The 18,405-nt window shown below is 40.3% G+C and overlaps 1 protein-coding gene across 17 annotated transcripts in view; it reads left to right on the top strand.

The window, feature by feature from the left end:
* Positions 1–350: 350 nt before the first annotated feature.
* R3HDM2 (R3H domain containing 2) overlaps positions 351–18,405 on the top strand; it is a 139,585-nt gene continuing 121,530 nt past the window's right edge. For 11 of the 17 annotated variants that reach the window (XM_072655134.1, XM_072655130.1, XM_072655127.1 and 8 more), the window contains exon 1: positions 351–1,479. In XM_072655134.1, coding sequence (XP_072511235.1) covers positions 808–1,479 — 672 coding nt within the window. In that variant the 5' untranslated portion in view covers positions 351–807. Of the gene's footprint in view, positions 1,480–1,596; positions 1,799–6,941; positions 6,961–18,405 lie in introns of those variants that run through there. The other 6 variants (XM_072655149.1, XM_072655139.1, XM_072655158.1 and 3 more) reach the window with 4 other exon arrangements.

Here is an 18,405-nt window from a genome sequence, read left to right as displayed (position 1 = left end):
TTGTGTGAGGGGAGGAGAGAGATTGGGAGGAAATGTGGAACTCAAAATCTGATGGAGTGAATGTTGAAAATTAAAAATAAGTTAATTAATTAAAAATAAATACTTGTTGACTTAAAGTATTCTCTAAATGTCAGGTACTATTATTTCTCCCATTCATTCATTCTTTCATTCATTCATTCCTTCATTCATTCATTCCTTCATTCGTCCATTCATTCGTTCATTCGTTCATTCATTCATTCATTCATTCATTCATTCATTCATTCATACCTTCATTCCTTCATTTGGCTAGAGAGAGGCTTTGGATTTGGAGGGACTCGGGAAACAAGAAGACCTGAGTCAGCAAGTCAAGTCAACGACCTTTTATCAATCCCCACAACTCGCCAAGCACAGTACTGAGAGCTGGGGACACAAAGGCACACACCAACCCCAGCCCCCCAGGAACTCATGCTCTAACGGGAGAGACACCAAGTATGTGAGAATATGACAAACGCAGGAGAAACAGGAGGTCATCTCAGAGGGGAGGCACCAAGATGAAGGAGGACTTGGAAAGGGTTTTAACAGAAGGTGGGATTTCAGCTGAGTCCAAGTGAGTTAGTCAATAAACTTTCACTGAGCGCCGCCTATGTGCCAGGTACTGGGTGCACAAAGAGAAAGTTGCAGTTCTCCAGGAGCTGACAGTTCGATGGGGGAGATGACACACATCAGCTAACGTACCAACGAGTTCTGTACAGGATAAATGGCAGATAATCGAAAAGGGAAGCAGGCACTAGAACGAGCAGAGGTCCGGGAAGGCTTTCAGAAGGTGGGATGTTAGCTGGGGCTGGGAGGGAGCCGGGGAAGCCAGGAGGTGGAGACTTGAAGGAAGTCAGGGGAGCATCGGTCTGGAGGGGGCAGAACTTGGACCTTGGCTCTGGGAGAGGGGGCAATGAACGTGCGGCCCAACAGGCGGGCGATTCGGGGATCCTTGGGAGGTCCCCGAGACCCCAGAGCGCTTATTACAGTGGAGCTGGGGAGTTTCGCCTGCCTCCCACCGTTCCCAAGGCAACGCCTGGGTGGGGAGGGCGGTCGGCTCGGCGGAGGCTGGAGCAGGTGTGCGAGTGTGAGCATGGTGGCCGGAGGAGGGAGAGCGAAGGGAGGGATACGCAGGCGGCGGTGACGCGCAGACCGCAGGCCGCGGTGACGAGGACGCAGAGCGCGGTGACGCAGCGCGCAGGCCGCAGCGGGGGGGAGGGGGCGGACTCTGGGCCTTTCTTCCCCTTCTGGTTTTCCCCCCCCTTTTCTCCCCTTTCCGGGTTTGGTTTCTCCCCTTTTCTCCCCCTTCTTCCCCTCCCCCCTTTTCCCCCAGCCCCTTCCCCTCCCCCCCTCCCCGGCCCGGCCTGGCCCGGCCCCCTCCCCCCGCCCCGGGCCCCGGGGGAAACCCCGCTAAGAAGAACCCGCCCCCGGGAGCGCGCCGCCCGGACGGGCCGGAGCCGGAGCCCGGTGAGGAGGCAGGCAGGGCCGGGGCCCGTGTGAGGGGAGGGGCGGGGAGGGAGCGGAGCTGAGCTGGGCGGAGGGCACGGGAGGCGTGGGGAGGGGGGCGGCGCAGCGCAACCCCCCGCCCCGAGGGTGAGTAAGCGTGAGTGAGGGGCAGCACGCGCGGCCCCTGGGGCCGCAACAGTGAGGGAGGGGGCCCCAGGGGAGGGCAGGACACAGGCGCAGCCGGGACGGGGGGAGGGGAGGCTGGACCCCCGAGAGAGGCGGACGAGGACCGGGACACCCGGAGGGGACAGACCCCGGCATCTGGGAGGGGGCGCAGGAGGTGAGCGGCGAGTGGGGGCGCCCCTCGGTTTGGAGGGAGGTCATGGGGGGGGCACCTGTGGCTGGCAAAGTGTAGTTCCGGTGTGAATAGTTACGCTAGGAGTGGGGGGAGGGGGTCGTGGAGATGCTGCCTGGGGTTCTTGTGTCCGTGCCCTGTTCCCGCTTGGGCAGAGCCCACGAGAGATCGGGAGTGAGAGGGGTTGAAGCTTGAGACTCTACCAGTGTCAACGAGTTCCTAAACTGGTGTTTGCAGATAGGCAGTGTGGCATTTCCAGGGCAGAAAAAGCTGCATCTGCACTTGCCCAGCCATTACAGTTTGGGCTGGGTAGTCCAGAAGGTCCCTTTCAGTTTGATGAAGTCACTCTTGGGCTCCCGAAAACACTTCTGTATCCTTCAGGGTCAAAAGTGAGTTATTCAACTGTTCACCCCAGCTTAAGTCAATAAAGTAGTGATATGGTAATAGTTATTGTAAGAAATAGCTAACTTCTGAAGAGTGATTAAGACTGTGACACTGAAGATATTTTTAAATTCTTATCTAAATTGCATGAAAGCAAGTAGATCTGATTAAAGATTGGAGAAATCTCTGATTCTTGTCTGGATGATAGTAGGCAACAGGAAAACTATGGAGGAGAGAGATGACACGTTGAACTTTAAAGAAAATGTAGGGAACCCTAGAGTCTATCCCTTTTATTGAGACTTGTGGAGTCCCAGTAAAAAAGTGCATGGCCTGATTATTGTGATAGCCTACGTGTGGTAAAGGCAACTTGTGCCACAAGAGTCAATCGGTGACTTTTTACTAATCAATATGTACCCTTCCTGTTTGCCTTCTTCCCTCCCTGTATCTTACACCTGTTAATGATACTTACAAGTGGTGTGCAAGGAGAAAAAAAATTCTAGTGGAAACTGATTGTATCAATCCATGTTTCAGTCACATTCTTCCCCTTTTTCTGTCCTCCCAGCCTGGGGAAAACAGGGAATCTTTAATTACAAGAGTGATATCCCAACTGCTTATCTTTGACAGTAAGAGCTATTCATATATCTGTTCAGCAAACATTTATTAAACGCTTACTATGTGTAGTAGAGATGAGTCCCCAAACTTTTTTTCCCTAGTAGTAAATAAACAATTTTGAAAATTTTATCCAAGTCCATATGTAGGTTTGCTGCTGTTATGTAGAGATATGACAATAAAGAACAAATTGATCCAAATGTATGAAAGCAAGTTCTTTCTTCAATCCTGGTCATGAGGTTGAAGTCTTGTGCTGCTTTTGTAAAGAATGACCAGTATTAGTGTTGTCTATTAGTGCTTTCAGGTCCTTGGATGAAATCTACTTTAAATAAGTGATGATGGTAAGTCAAAGAAATGTGTGAAAGTGGTAATGTTCTTAGGAGCAGAGTGCCTTCCATCACTCAAGGTTTAGAATTTTACTCGTAGTCTCAGCATCTTCCCTTGAACCTTGCTGGATTATCTGATAAGAAAAATGAGTTTCTTCTACTTTCTGGTTGGAAAAGGATATAGAGTTGATGGTGGTGGTGGTAGTGGTGATGATGGTGGTGTGTGGTGAATAAGGCTGGCTTCATTTTCTAGAGCTTGGGTTTTTCCATTGAAGAAAGGTTTGTAAGTTTCTAATGCACTGTGTGTGTGCTGGTCCTTTTTAGGCTCATTTGGAGACAATTGCTTAGAAACTCTTAAACTTCCTCTCTCATTTCCCCAAACCCCTTATCTCTTGAGGACAGCTTTCCCTAAAAGTAACAGGATGAATGGATTTTGAGCACTTTTGGCTTCTCTCTCATTTGCTCAATCTTCTCTTACCACCCCCCCCTTAAAAAATATTTTATGAAAAACCTCCATTCAATTTATATTTAAAAATGGAAAAAAGGGGTTTCCTGAGGACTATGGGCTATCCTTAATTTTTTGATTTCTTGACTCTTGTTTAGGACCTCTGTTACCTCTTTTTTTTTTTGACCTGGCCAGAGTGGATTGAATGGGATAATCCTTGGGGACTGAAATTACCTTGATCATTCCTCCTGCATTTGTAGGATGCAGCTTTTCAGCACTTTGTAGAGGTGCTGGGAGCAGAGTTGAGGCTGTTGCAGTTACTTCTGTTCAGATATGGAAGACTACTGGGAATATGAGGATAGAATTTGTGGGATGTAGTGATAATTGGTAATCTTAAACAGTTTTCAGGAGAAAGTATATTTTAAGGAAGAGGAAGGAAAGTTGTATATTAGGACTTGCATAATTAAAAAAATTTGGAGACCCCAGATTTTTGGATTGTATAAAGTCTATTCTAGGGTACTGGTAAGATATGATATTTCCATGGCAATTGAAGTAAGACTATAAATGTTAATTCTTATATTTTTGTCAATTCAATTTAACCTTCATTTTATTTATTAAGCACTTATAATGTGTATGTAGATACCAAAATCATTAAAATGTGGCACTTGTCTGTATAGAGCTCAAAGTCTAGTGGTGATATATGTGTGGTGTGTGTCTGTAAAGATCATTGTGATACAGAATAGAACATAAGGCAACATTGATCTGTTTGTGTGGCTCATGGAAGAAGGATGAGTAGTGAGTACAGCTTTATTTTTTGATAAATAATTTTATTCTATTGACTGTGAGACTCTGGGCAAGTCACTAAACCTCTTTAGTACTAGAAGCAGGTCTCTAAAGCTTAAATTTGAAGACAAGATTGCTTCTAGCATTTTTCTGGGAATTCCCTGTCTCAGTAAAATGATTCATGCAGATCCTGTCTTTATTGTAAAGAGGAGGCATGTGCTATCCAGTGGTTAGAGTATTGGGGGGGCTTGGTGTCAAGAGAGCTCATTTTCAGATTTCATCCCAACTGTGGAAATATGGGTAAGTCACTTAGCCATTCTGTGAGCCTCTTTTCTGTAAAATAGGTATAATCATGATTCTAGCACCCACCTCACATGGTTGTTTTGAGGCTCAGATGAACTAATATATATGAAGTGCCTTGCAGGCTTTAAAGTGGTTTTATGTATAAGCATTATTACCATGTGCAGATTTTCTTTTAATACAGAGTAAGTCACAGCCGACAGTATAGGTCATTGTTATCTGTGTAATGTCAGGTAAACTAAAAGATGGCTCCCCAGCATGTTGGGTGGACCTCCCTTATAGAGGGTTTATAGGAGGATATGGCCAAGAGTCAAAGAGGATTAGAAAACATAGATTGTGATCTGCATCTTTGGAGAGAATATCCCCATTGGTGAAATAAATCCATTGAAGTATTAAAGTGATATGAAAAGGACATCAGCATATTGTAATAATTCCTAGAAATGTCTTTTCAATCCATGAAAATGAATTGGAACTTCTCTCTAGCTTGCTTTCCTTTGGAACTAAGATTTAGGGTTTAGATGTTTTAAAGTACCACATTATTCACAGAAGTTTAATTTCTTTACTCCATAATCAAATTGGTTTTAAAAAAAGGACATTTCTGTTCTCTTTGGTATAGATCGTACTTATTGGCCTATTTCATATAGCCTTTGCCTATCCAAACCAGAAGGGAAAGGTTGTTTAAGTGTTTAAGGTGAGGCCTGGAGATGTTACAGGAAAGGTGCTCAGAGCTAAAAAGAGGAAGCATGGCAGGAGCTCTGCACTTAGAGGCAGTTTGAGTCTTGACTCTTGAGTAACTTTAGGCTCTCTGGAGGTCTCAGTTTTCTCATTTATAGAGTGGGTTGGAAGAATTTATGACTGACCGTATCAGTAATCTAGGGAGTAATACTTCTTGAATGTGTTGCATACTTAGAGGAAATGGAAGAGTAGTGAAATCAGAATCATCGTGTGTCTGTGCAAAAACAGTTGGTGAGTCTAATTTTAGAAACTCCTCATAGCCATTGGTTTTGGTGTGTTCCTTCAACTACCTCTTCAGCACCCCTATTTAAAAAATTCCACCTAAATTCCTTTAGTGGTTAGCCTTAATTCTTGCAGTTGTTGCCAACTCAGTCTTATAGCACCTGTTCTGAGGATTTATTCTTTTCTTTATCAAAGTTCTTTTGTCAATTACTTATTTCTTCTTAAAAAATTATTTATATATGCACATATTTTTTTCAGTGAGCAAAAATCTGCCTACCTCAATTTCCCATCCAAATTGAGAGCACTCTCATTCTTCACTCTGAGTCCTTCACCTTCCCATCAGGAGGTGGGCAACATTTTTCATTATTATTCTTCTGAAATCATGGATGGTCGTCACACCAAATAGAGTTTCTAATTCCCTCAAAGTAGTTTGTCTTTACCATGTTATTGTCATTGTATAATTTGTTTTCTTTGTGTTTGCTTCACTGTGTATCAGTTCATGTATGTCTTCCCAGGTTTCTTTGAAACTATTCCCTTCATTATTCTATCCACAACAGTATTTCCTCACATTTCTATACCATAATTTGTCCATCCGTTCCCCATTTGATAGGTACCTCCTCGGATTTCCATTCTTTCTACCTACAAAAGAGCTGTAAATATTTTTTTGTACATTCTTAGAATTTGTTTTTAGGACTAATTCCTCCCTTAATCTACCTTTCCTCTAATTCTAGTTCCCCTTCTTTGTCCCTGGCCCTCATTTCCCCACTGAGTGAAATGTGTTTCTGTACCCAATTCTTTATGTGTATGTGTATTCTTCCCTCCTTTGACCAGTTCATATGAGAGAAAGATTCAAGTGTCACCTGCTGCCTTTATTCTCTCCTGCTTGTTTGTATGGATTGTATACTCTGGTCACTTGGGATGATTTTCCCCTAACAAATTTCCTTCCTCTCATGTAGTGTATTCCTCTTCTTTTTTTTCCATTCTTCTCTTAAGACCATGAAGGCATAACAGAACTTCTCCCAGGCCTTGTCTAATTTGACTCCCTATGTAACCTTGATGTTCAAAGTACTCTTGTATGTATGTCTGGGGGTGCCTTGGTATGGGTTTGGGGGTGACCAGATCCCATCTTCAGTATCCACAGACCTCTGTCTCCTTGTGCTGACCTGGATTGGAAAAATGACTCACTGGCTTTTTCTTAGATTTGTTCACTAGAATTGCATTTGAAGGAACTTAGGAGACTGGGAACCCTAGACTCACAATGAGAAAGGCTCTGGTTGACCATTTGATGCCTCAAGCTAGTGATTTGCAATAGTCACAGCAGCTTCACCTGGATTTAAATCACACAGGTAGGTATCTAGAGTTGGGACTGTGGTGTACTGGAACACGTGCTAGACCAAGAGTCAGAGAATGCAGTTCTCGTCCTGCTTCTCTCATTTACTTCTGTTGTGACATTGAACTAGTCACTTATTATTGTTGGGTCTTTTTCCCACAGCTGTAAAATGAGAGGGCTGGATTAGATTATTTTAAAAAAATTTAATAATTCTGAACTTAATAAAATGGACATATCCATATACATTGTAACACAGAAATAGGGCATTGTACACAAACTGTGAATCTCTTATGTAGAGCTTGCTTTTAAAAGTACATAATGCATTTATCATGTAACTTTCAGAGCTGTCCTGCTTGTTAGTGACTCCTCTTGGCTTTCCTTCCGTTCTCTCATTTTTCTTTCTTTCAAACACTATCCCTAACCAGCTTCTTCCTCTTACATCTTTCCCCCTCCCCTTCTCTCCACTAAAATGAACAGCAAACATTTGTAACTTGATGATATATAGAATGATAAAGTAAATTCCCCTAAAGCATTTATTAAGTGTCTGCTTAGCTTTGTGCTAAGCCCTGAGGATATAAAAATATAAAGAAAGACAAAAGACAGTCCCAGCTCTCAAGGAGCTCACAGTCACATGGTGGGGGGGACACCATGCCTACAACTAATGTACAAACAAGATACACATGACATTTACATAGAATAAATTTGGGCTGATCTCAGAGATAAGATACTATAGATTGACAAAGGCTTCTTGTGAAAGGTGGACTTGAAGGAAGCCAGGAGGTAGAGATGAGAAGGGGAAGAGTCCATGTACAGGGGACAGTCTGGGGTTTGAACACAAAGGTATAGCCCCTTGGGAGGCTGTGGAACACTCCAGAGTGTTGGGAGTAGCCTTGGCTGCAATTGGGGCGTGTTGAATAAAAATAAGGAGGTGGTGGAAGCATAAGGAAGGAAGAGAAGAGAAGAAAATTGTGTAACAGTTAAAAATAATAGTGATTACATTGTTTTCCAAATAAACACACGAAATGTTATAACTGATCAGTGGTCAAGTCCTCTGACAGCTCTTAACAAGCAAGTGTTGGCAAGCAAGCATGTTGTGCATAGTTGGGAAGTCCGGCATGCCATTGGCAGAAATATGTGTGTGTAGTGACTTGTTTACAATATGATACTATACGGTTACATGATGCATGGATAAGTCATCAAAATTTCAATGCAGGAAAACCCCACAAATTTATGATAAATTATTACTTTTAAGATATGTCATTTAAAAAAAATTTCATATCTTTTGAAATGAGCCAGATTTTATAAAACCACTAAAAGGTTAAAGAAAATACATTTGCAGGAGGGTGCTGCGTAATTTTTTTTAAAAGGGGGGAGCAGTAGGCCAAATAAGTTGGGAACCTCTGAGGTATGAGTGTCATGTTTAAGAAACAAAGCTCAATGCTGCTAGGTTGAAAAGTACTAGTCATATGCAGAAATGTGTATTATATCCTTAAGTCCATCACTTCTCTCTCAGGAGGTGGGTAGCACACTTCATCATCAGTAGTTTGGAATCGTAGCTGGTTATTACATTGACCAGAGTTTTTAAGTCTTGTAAAATTGTTTTTTCTTTACATTGTTGTTGCTGTACAAAATTCCTCTGGTTCTGTTCACTTCACTCTCTGTTAGTTCAGATAAGTCTTTACAGATTTTTCTGAAACCATCCTTTCCATCATTTGGCACAATAATGGCTCCGTAATATTCTATGACATTTTGTTTAGCTAATCCCTAATTCATGGACATCTCCTTAGTTTCTACTTCTTTGCCACTCCCAAAAGATCCTAAATATTTTTATATGCATGGATTCTTTCCCTTTTTGGTCCCTTTAGGGCATATGCTTAGGCGGTAGGCATGTATTTAAGTGCCTCCTATGTGCCAGGTACTGTGCTAAGCACTGGAAATACGAAAAGGAGATAAAAGACAGTTCTCCTCAAGGAGCTCCCAATCGAACAGAGGAGACAACAGGCAGATGACTACGTACAAATAAGCTGTGTGCAGGATAAATAGAAAATTGGGAGGGAAGGCACTAAAATTAAGAGGGGCTGGGAAAGACTTGTGGGAAGGAAGCCAGGGAAACCAGGAGGCAGAGATAAGGAGGGAGAATATTCCAGTCATATTGTTGTTTATGTGTTGTTTCATTTGTGTCCATCTATTCATGACTCCATTTGGGATTTTCTTGGCAAAGATAGTGAAGTGGTTTGCCATTTCCTTTTTCAGCTCATTTTTCAGATGAGGAAACAGGCAAACAGGGTTAAGTGACTTGCCTAGGGTCACACAGCTAGTAAATGTGTGAGGCTGCATTTGAACTCAGAAAGATGAGTTTTCTTGATTCCAGGCCTAGCTAGTCTCTGCACCACCTAGCTAACCTTTCCAGGAATGGGGGACAGCTAAAAAAAATGCTGGCAGCTGAGAGATGGAGTGTCTTGTTCGTAGACCAACAAGGAGACCAGTGTCTCTGGATCAAAAAGAGTATAATATGATGGCGAGTAAGAAACCTGGAAAGGTATGGAGGTCCAGGGGTGCCTAATTTATGATGGCCTTTGAATACCAGGCAGGTTTTTGTACTTGATCCTGAGGGCTTGGTAAGGAATAAGACTGCCCAGAGGACTGGAAACTGAGGGGATGCCCATCAATTGGGGAACGGCTAAATAAGGTATGGTACATGGTTGTGATGGAGTACTGTTATGTTGTAAGAAATGATGGTGGTAATGGTTTCAGAAAAAACCTGGGAATTCTTGTATGAACTGATGCAGAGTAAAGTGAGTAGAATAAAGACAACAGTGGACACAGTAATAGCAATATGGTAATAATCAGCTGTGAAAACTTAGTAATTCTGACCAGTACAGTGATCCGTGACAGTTCCAAAGGACTGATGATGAAAAATTCTACCCACCTCTAGGTAGACATAGAACTGATGGACTCTGAGTACACACTGAAGCATATTTTTTTCCTGTTTATTTTTCTTGCCTTTTTTCCCTCCTCACCTTGGCTAATGTAGAAACATGTTTTTCATGACTTTATATGTGTAATAGGTATTGTATTTCTTTCTTCTTCAGTGAGTGGGGGAGGGGATGAGGGATGGAGATAATTTGAAAATTAAAATTAAAAAAAAGAGTGAGATTGCTTCTTCATATGAGACAAGGGTGAACCATCAGAATGGTTCTGTGATCCACCTGTGTTGAGCAGCATGTGTGTAGAAGTGAAGGTGACGAATGGTAGGAGTCATCCAGGGTTGACTCTTGGCCTGGCACAATCAGGAATATGATAAAGGGACCAGGGATCAAGAAGAGAACAGTGTAGAATTGACCTGATTTACTAAGGGGTCAGGATGGGGAAAAGAGGAGAGAGTGACTAGTACAGGCTAGAAGGCACGGGAGAGAACTGATTGGAGGGTAAAGGAAAGCAAAAAGAGAGGTGGAGAGCCAACAGATTATGGTCAAATATGGGGATTTGGGAATTCTTGAAGTTGGAAGCGGTGCATTTGTGAGTGATGGCAAAATCAAGGGTGTGACCATCTTTGTGTGTGGTTGAGGTGGGGGTGGAGGAGTCATTTTAGGGAATTTCAGTGATTTTTGGGACATTATTCCAGACTATTTTTCATAATGGCTAGACTGATTCATGACTTCATTCAGCTGTGGATTAGTTTTCCTATTTTCCCTTAACCCCTCCCGCACTTGTCATTTTCTTTTGTTGTCATCTTTGCCAATCTGATGATGTAAAGTAGAATCTTACAGGTATTTCCTTTGCATTTCTTTAATTATCAGTGATTTGAAGCATTTTTATTCATATTGCTGTGATTGATAGCTTGGATTTCTTTCTTCGAAAACTTGTTCATGTCCTGTAACCAGGAAGTATTAGATTGTTTCTAAGATCCATTTCTAGCTTGAAGTGTGTGATCCTAGATCATGAAATTTTAGATTTGGGAGTTTTAGAAACCATTTGCACCAGCCTCTGACATTTTACAGATAAAGAAATACAGAGAGAGTGTGACTTTCTTGAGGTTATAGTCTGTTAGTGAAGGAGTCAAATATTTTTTGACTCCTAATCTAGGGATCTTTTCAGTATTCTGTCTTTTTTAAAAAAATCATCTTTCTCAGTTTATGGTATTTGATATTCTTGATTTTTAAATTTCACAAATCTTTACTTACCTGTCGTGATGTGACCCGTCTGAATTGTAGAATTCTTATGTTTTCTTTTTCTTTCTTTCTTTTTAGTTTTCGACATTCATTTCCCCAAGATTTTGAGTTCCAAATTTTCTCCCCATCTCTCCTCTCCTCCACCCCCAAACACCATGCATTCTGATTACCCTTTCCCCCAATCTGCTCTCCCTTCTGTCATACCCCTCCCTTCCCCTATCCCCATCTTCTCTCTTTTCTTGTAGGGCAAGATAGATGTCAGTACTCCACAACCTGTATTTCTTATTTCCCAGTTGCATGCAAAAACAATTCTGAACATTCATTCCTTTAACTTTGAGTTCTAACTTCTCTCCCTTCCTCCCTCCCCACCCATTGCCACCGAGAAGACAAGCAATTCAATATAGGCTATATATGTGTAGTTTTGCCAAAGACTTCCATAATAGTCATGTTGTGAGAGACTAACTATATTTCCCTCCATCATATCCTGCCCCCTATTTATTCTGTTCTCTTTTTTGACCTTGTGCCTCCCCTAAGGTGATTACTTCTTATTACTCCCTCCTCCCATTTGCCCTCCTTTCTATCATCCCCCCAACCCACTTATTGGTTTCTCCCCTACTTTCCTGTAGTGTAAGATATATTTTTCATTCAAATTGAGTGTGCATGTTATCAAGCCAAATGTGATGAGAGTAAGCTTCACTTTTTCCCTCTCATCTCCCCCCTTTTCCCCTCCATTGAAAAAGCTTTCTCTTGCCTCTTTTATGAGAGAGAATTTGCCCCATTCTATTTCTCCCTTTCACCTCCCAGTATATTCCTCTCTCACACCTTAATTTTATTTTTTTAGGTATCATCCCTTCCTATTCAGCTCACCCTATGCCCTCAAAAAGTTTCGAGAATTACAGGTATTATCTTTCCATGTAGGAATGTAAACAGTTCAACTTTAGTAAGTCCCTTCTGACTTCTCTTTCCTGTTTACCTTTTCATGCTTCTCTTGATTCTTGTGTTTGAAAGTCAGATTTTCTATTCAGCTCTGGTTTTTTTATCAAGAATGTTTGAAAGTCCTTTATTTCATTGAAAGACCATTTTTTCCCCTGAAGTATTATACTCAGTTTTGCTGGGTAGGTGATTTTTGGTTTTAATCCTAGTTCCTTTGACTTCTGGATTATCATATTCTAAGCCCTTTGATCCTTTAATGTAGAAGCTGCTAGATCTTGTGTTATCCTGATTGTATTTCCACAGTACTCTAATTGTTTCTTTCTGGCTGCTTGAAATATTTTCTCCTTGACCTGGAAACTCTGGAATTTGGCTACAATATTCCTAGGAGTTCTTTTTGGATCTCTTTCAGGAGGTGATTGATGGATTCTTTCAATATTTATTTTACCCTCCGTTTCTAGAATATCAGGGCAGTTTTTCTTGCTAATTTCATGAAAGATGATGTCTAGGCTCTTTTTTTGATCATGGCTTTCAGATAGTCCCATGATTTTTAGATTGTCTCTCCTGGATCTATTTTCCAGGTCAGTTGTTTTTCCAATGAGATATTTCACGTTACCTTCTATTTTTTCATTCTTTTGGTTTTGTTTTGTAATTTCTTGGTTTCTCATAAAGTCATTATTTTCCATCTTCTCCATTCTAATTTTTAAAGAACTGCTTTCTTCAGTGAGCTTTTGAACCTCCTTTTCCATTTGGCCAATTCTGCTTTTTAAAGCATCCTCCCCCTCATTGACTTTTTGGACCTCTTTTGCTAATTGAGTTAGCCTATTTTTAAAGGTGTTATTTTCTTCAGCATTTTTTTGAGTCTCCTTTAGCAAGCTGTTGACTTGCTTTTCATGATTTTCTTGCATCTCTCTCATTTGTCTTCCCAATTTTTACTCCACCTCTCTTACTTGATTTTCTTCAAAAACTAGTCTTCAGCTATTGTCTGAATTGGATTTAAGTGAGGCAGAGTTGCACCAAGTCATCAGCCTCACTGTCTTCCTGAGTCATAGAAGTCAGGCAAGATAAAAATCAGGATATATTCTACAGCCCAGGATGCAGTGGATGACCTTGGCATCTTAGATGTCTGAACAGCTTCTAAAGTACTCCACAGTGCCTGCTTCAGCTTCCTTCATGGCTGTTGGAACAAACTGTTCTCCTTTACCTATTCCATTGGGGGAAGTCTTTACATGCTAATCCATAGATATCCTCCTAATTCACATACAGGTTTGAACGTCATCAGTTACCACCAGAGTGTGCTGAATAGAAGTGGAAGTGGTCAGACATGAACTTCCAGAAAAGTGCTTTGGCTTTGGGAAGATGGAGAAATCAGAACTTATAGTGGATTTGGATTTGATAGATTTGGTGGATCTGGTAGAATAGTGATTTGATCCATGGATTCTGTGCTTTAGGGCATTGAAGCTACGTCCACCAACGTTGATCAGAAACTTGGCCATACTTGCCTCTTATATTTAGACTGAATAAATTAATTATAAAATGTTGTATAAACAGTTTTCATAGCTATATAAAAAGGATACTCCCAGGATTCTAGGTGCCACCTGACTAAAATCTTTTATTACTGAAATCCTCAGCTTCTTCAGGTAGCAGGGGGAGGCAGGAGGAAGTGTAACTTCTGAGAACCAAACCATTTTACTTACAGACTAAACATTGTGAATATCAGGGCATCTTCATTGAGAGAGTCTGCAGTGCTCACCAGAGGTGCTAGGAGCATGTTCTCTATTCCTGCTTTCAGCATAATTAATTAGTAATTTGTTGTCAGAGGCCCAGGGAATGGAATTGACTTGATCATGGTCATATATTTAAGGTCAGAAGTGGTATTTGAATTTCATTCCCCTAACTTTCAGCCATCAGTGCTATGGTCTGCATATCGGAGATTGTTGATATTTCTCCAGGCAACCTTAATTTGGGCTTTTGATTTGTCCAGCTTGGCATTTCGAATCATGTACTTTGCATATAAATTAAATAAAAAAGGTAATGATATACAGCCTTGTTGTACTCGTTTCCCAATCTTAAACCAGTCACTTGTTCCCATGTTTGGTTCTAACTATTACTTCTTGACTGGCATACAGGTTCCTCAGGAAACAAGTAATGTAATCTGATACTCTCATCTCTCTGGGGACTTGCCACATTCTGTTGTGATCCATGCCAAGGCTTTAGTGTAGTGAATGAAGCAAAAGTAGATGTTTTTTCTGGAACTTCCTTGCTTTCTCCATAATCCAGCAAATGGTGGCAATTTGGTCTCTATTTCTAAAGCCTCTGAAAATCAGCCTGCACTTCTGGTTGTTCTTGGTTCACGTATGCTGACTTGCAGAATCTTAAGCATAATCTTTCCGTGTGTGAGATGAGTGCACTTGTTCAGTAATTTGAATATTCTTTGACATTGTCCTTTAGGACTGGGATGTAAAACAATCTTTTCCAATCTAGTAGCCGCTGTTGGGCTTTCCAAATTTGCTGGCACTTTAACAGCATCACCCTTTATGATTTTAAATAGCTTCTCTGGGATTCCATCACCTCTACTAGCTTTATTATTTGCAGTATTTCCCAAGACCTATTTGATATCATTCTTTGGGATGTCTGATTTTGGCCCTAGATCAGTAACCACACCACAGTGGTTATTGGTTATCTCAGTGATGTTTAAGATATTTCTTGGATACTTCTTTATAATCTTGCCCCCTCTTCTTAATCTCTTCTGTTTCTGTTAAGTACTTACCATTTTTGCATTTCATCATGCCCATTTTTTTCCATGAAATTCTCCTTGATATCTCTAATCTTCCTGAAGACATCTTGTCTTTCCTATTCTGTTTTCTTCTATTTCTTTGCCTTGCTTCTTTAAGAAAACCTTATCTCTCCTTGCTCCTCTCTGGAATACTGCATTCCATTGACTGTCTTTCTTTCTCCTTTATCTTTTGGTTTCCTTCTTTTCCTCAGCTGTTTGCAAAGCCTCATTGGACAACCATTTTACTTTCCTGCTCTTCTTTTTCTTTGAGGTGTTTTTACTGTTGCTTCCTGTACAATATTGAATTGTGGATTAATATTACAAACTCTTAGCAACTCCATCCTCTCTGGACTCATAAGATCTGATGTTTTGGACATTCAAGTTGGGGTCTGGGATGCCAAAGTTAGACATAGCTTAATAGGTGGAGAATGTGCTGTCCTCTCCTATAGTAATACTTGACATTTAAGGAAAAATCTGGTAAACTTCCCTGTGTATTCTTTAAAAGTGGTAACATGGAAATAATCTGGTAAGGAAGGTGATGCTATGCTTATTAATATAGAAGTGCCTACATGTTTAAAAGCTTGCCTATTTTTTCCTGTGGAATAAACCTTAAATATTGTTTTTTTGTGGTGTTAGCAGCCTATTAATTTATGATACTTTTTATTTTTTTGTCTGTGGCAATGCTATAGTCACTTAAAAATTTAACTGCTTAGCAGCATAAAGTATAGATATTGAAATGAATTGAATGCTTTCCAATTACTTCCTTTATTTCACTAAATTTAGACCCAAGTAATGCTCCAGCGGAATTGAAATCTCTGGGGACTTTTTAATAGGCAAGTCTGATAATACCTATCGCTCCAGAGCAGTGGAAAAGAAAGGTGGTAGCCTTAAATTAGTGTTTGCATGTCACCTAAATTACTTAATTGAGGTGCAGAGTCTAGAAAAAAGTCAGAACTATATTGTTTCATAAATCTCTCCCTGAAAACTGTCAGGGATCAGGTTAGGATTACAAAGATGACCTTTCTCTGTTGAATTGCTTGAGGATGCCAGCTAGCCTTTTTGTAATACCTTCTAAAACCATATTTGTTGAGCAGGGTTCTTGTGCTTTAGTGTGGAAAGGTGGCAAAGAAATTGGGTGAGTATTACACCTGGCTGGTTTGTGGGTGATTTTTATTCCTGTGGAATTGTTTGGCATGTTCATGAAGTTGTCTGTGGTTTAGGCCGAATTCTTTGGAGGGTAAAATTTAGTTATATCATGTACTGAATATAGTTTAGTTGAATTACTCTGAGGTTCAGTTGAGCAGTCATTGAGTAGATCAGATCATTATTCATTGTTGAAACTTAATATAAAGAATAATTGAATTGGTAAATAAAGGGCAAATTTGGTTGGTAAATTACTTACCTGGGGAAGAGTTCATTTACTTGATCATAAACTGAAAGTGAGTAAAATTAAAATTTTTATGTAATTATAAATTTGTAATCTGATTTGTAAATCAGAAGATGATGATGCTATTCTGGTAAGAAATTTGGGGGCACTATGAAAAAAAACACCATACAACATTGCCCCAAATGCCATATCTGGTTAATCTAATTCTTAAGTTGCCTCATATAGATGATGAAATTTTAGCAATAAATTAGTCAAATACCTGTTGTGGACTAAGCTGTAAATAACTTTTTCTCAGATAGAGTTTCTCTTGGATAAATTCTAGGAGAAGAGGGACAGGTGTTTACTGAAGATCAGTAGATATTGAACTAAGATTTTTGGACCACACCTGTGACATCCTCCCACAGGAACTAGGGAGGGGGTGGGGATAGGGGAAGACTGACTTCCTGGATGATATCTGGGGCTGCTTTGCATTCTGTGGACCTGTAACTTGCTCAGAGCACTGAATTCTTAAAGTAGCTCTCCCAGGGCTGAGTGGCTGAATGGGTTAGAGCTGGGACTTGTCCTGAGCCTCACTCATTCCAAAGCCAGCTCTGTTCACTTAGGCTTCTTGAGTGTACCATCTCTCTTGTGGCTTCAGGTAAAGTTTCAGGATGAAAGAAAATGAATTCTAGAGTTTATTGTGCAAATGCACATAAGACATAAGTACATTAATTTTTCAGACTTTATTTAGTAGGTATCAGTTTTTTTTCATTAACTACTGGTTTGGAGATATAATGTGATAATACAGTTATTTACCACATATTCCCCAAATTCCCTTGGTTAATACCTAGTCACTCAGCCAATAAGCTTTTAATTAAAGGCTCCCCACTAATACCCCCAGCCCTGGGAATACCAGTAAAAGTAGAAAGATAGCCCTGCCCTGTTGGAGCTTACATTCTACGGAAACTGAAAATCAGAGTTGTGGTAGTAGGGGAGAGGACAAATCTGATGTGGCAGAGAAAATCCAAAATGTAGTCTGGACTCGCTCCTCAAATGAAAGTTTTGGGAGGAGCCATGCAATCAGAGGTAAAGACTTAATGGGGGGAATATTTGAATTCTGGTGTTCGAATTCTAGGATTTGGTAGAGAACGTACAGTGTGCAGCCTAGAGAAAAATGTCCCATGGTTGGAAACATCATGTTGACTTTCTTTGTATAGAGATAGTGATGATAAGGAACTCCCAGATACCTGTGATGACAACTCCTACCAATACAATTTATAGTTTTATTGGTATAGAACATTGAGAAATTAAGTGATTTACCTGGAGTCACAAGATAAAAAGTTTAAGATTTAAAAGGATATAAATATGAGCCCTCTGATATTCAGATCGATTTTTCTCTTGCTAGTCTCCTTTCTCCCCTCCCTTCCTCTCCTTCCACTAATAGGGTCTCTGGTTTAAAGGGTGTGAACATTTTAGTTACTTTATTTGTATAATTCCAAATTGATTTCCAAAACGTTTGGATCATTTCACAGCTCCACTAATGTATTAGTGTGCCCCACCAACATTGATTTGCTATTTTTTGTCATTTTTGCCAGTATATGGGGAGCAAAGTAAAACCTCAGAATTATTTTGATTTGTATCTCTCCTGATAGTGATTTGGAGCATTTTTTTTTCCTTTGGTTGTGAATATATTGCAGTTCTTTTGATAACTGCTCATATCTTTTGACTATTTATTGGAGAATGGCTATTAGCCTTATACATATTTATTAATTGTTTGTATATTTTGGATACTCAACCCTTATCCAAGAAAATTTGATAGAATTTTTTCTCATATGACCACTTCCCTTCTTAACCTATACATTAATATTGACTGTGCAGAATCTTTTCAGTTTCAAATTCTCAAAGTTATCAATTTTACTATTGTTTGATTAAGATTCCATCTCTTTTACCTGTAATTGTGAAAGATGTATAATCTATTTCTCTTCTTTTTTTTATACTACAGTTATTAATATTTAAGTCACATGTCCATTTATAATGTATTATGGATTGTGGTATAAGATGTTGGTCTAAGCCAGACCACTTTCCAGTTTTCCCAGCAGTTTTTATCACCTGTGGAGTTTTCCTCCAGGTAACTTATGTTTTCCACTTTATCAAACACTGAGTTATTGTTCTTTTGTTTCAGAATCTCCCATGTCTAGTCTATTCTACTGATCTGTC

The sequence above is a fragment of the Notamacropus eugenii genome, chromosome 3 (genome assembly GCF_028372415.1).
Source record: "Notamacropus eugenii isolate mMacEug1 chromosome 3, mMacEug1.pri_v2, whole genome shotgun sequence".
NCBI lineage: Eukaryota > Metazoa > Chordata > Mammalia > Diprotodontia > Macropodidae > Notamacropus > Notamacropus eugenii.
Note: the sequence above shows the minus strand (reverse complement) of the source record. Positions and strands in the feature narration are given on the sequence as shown.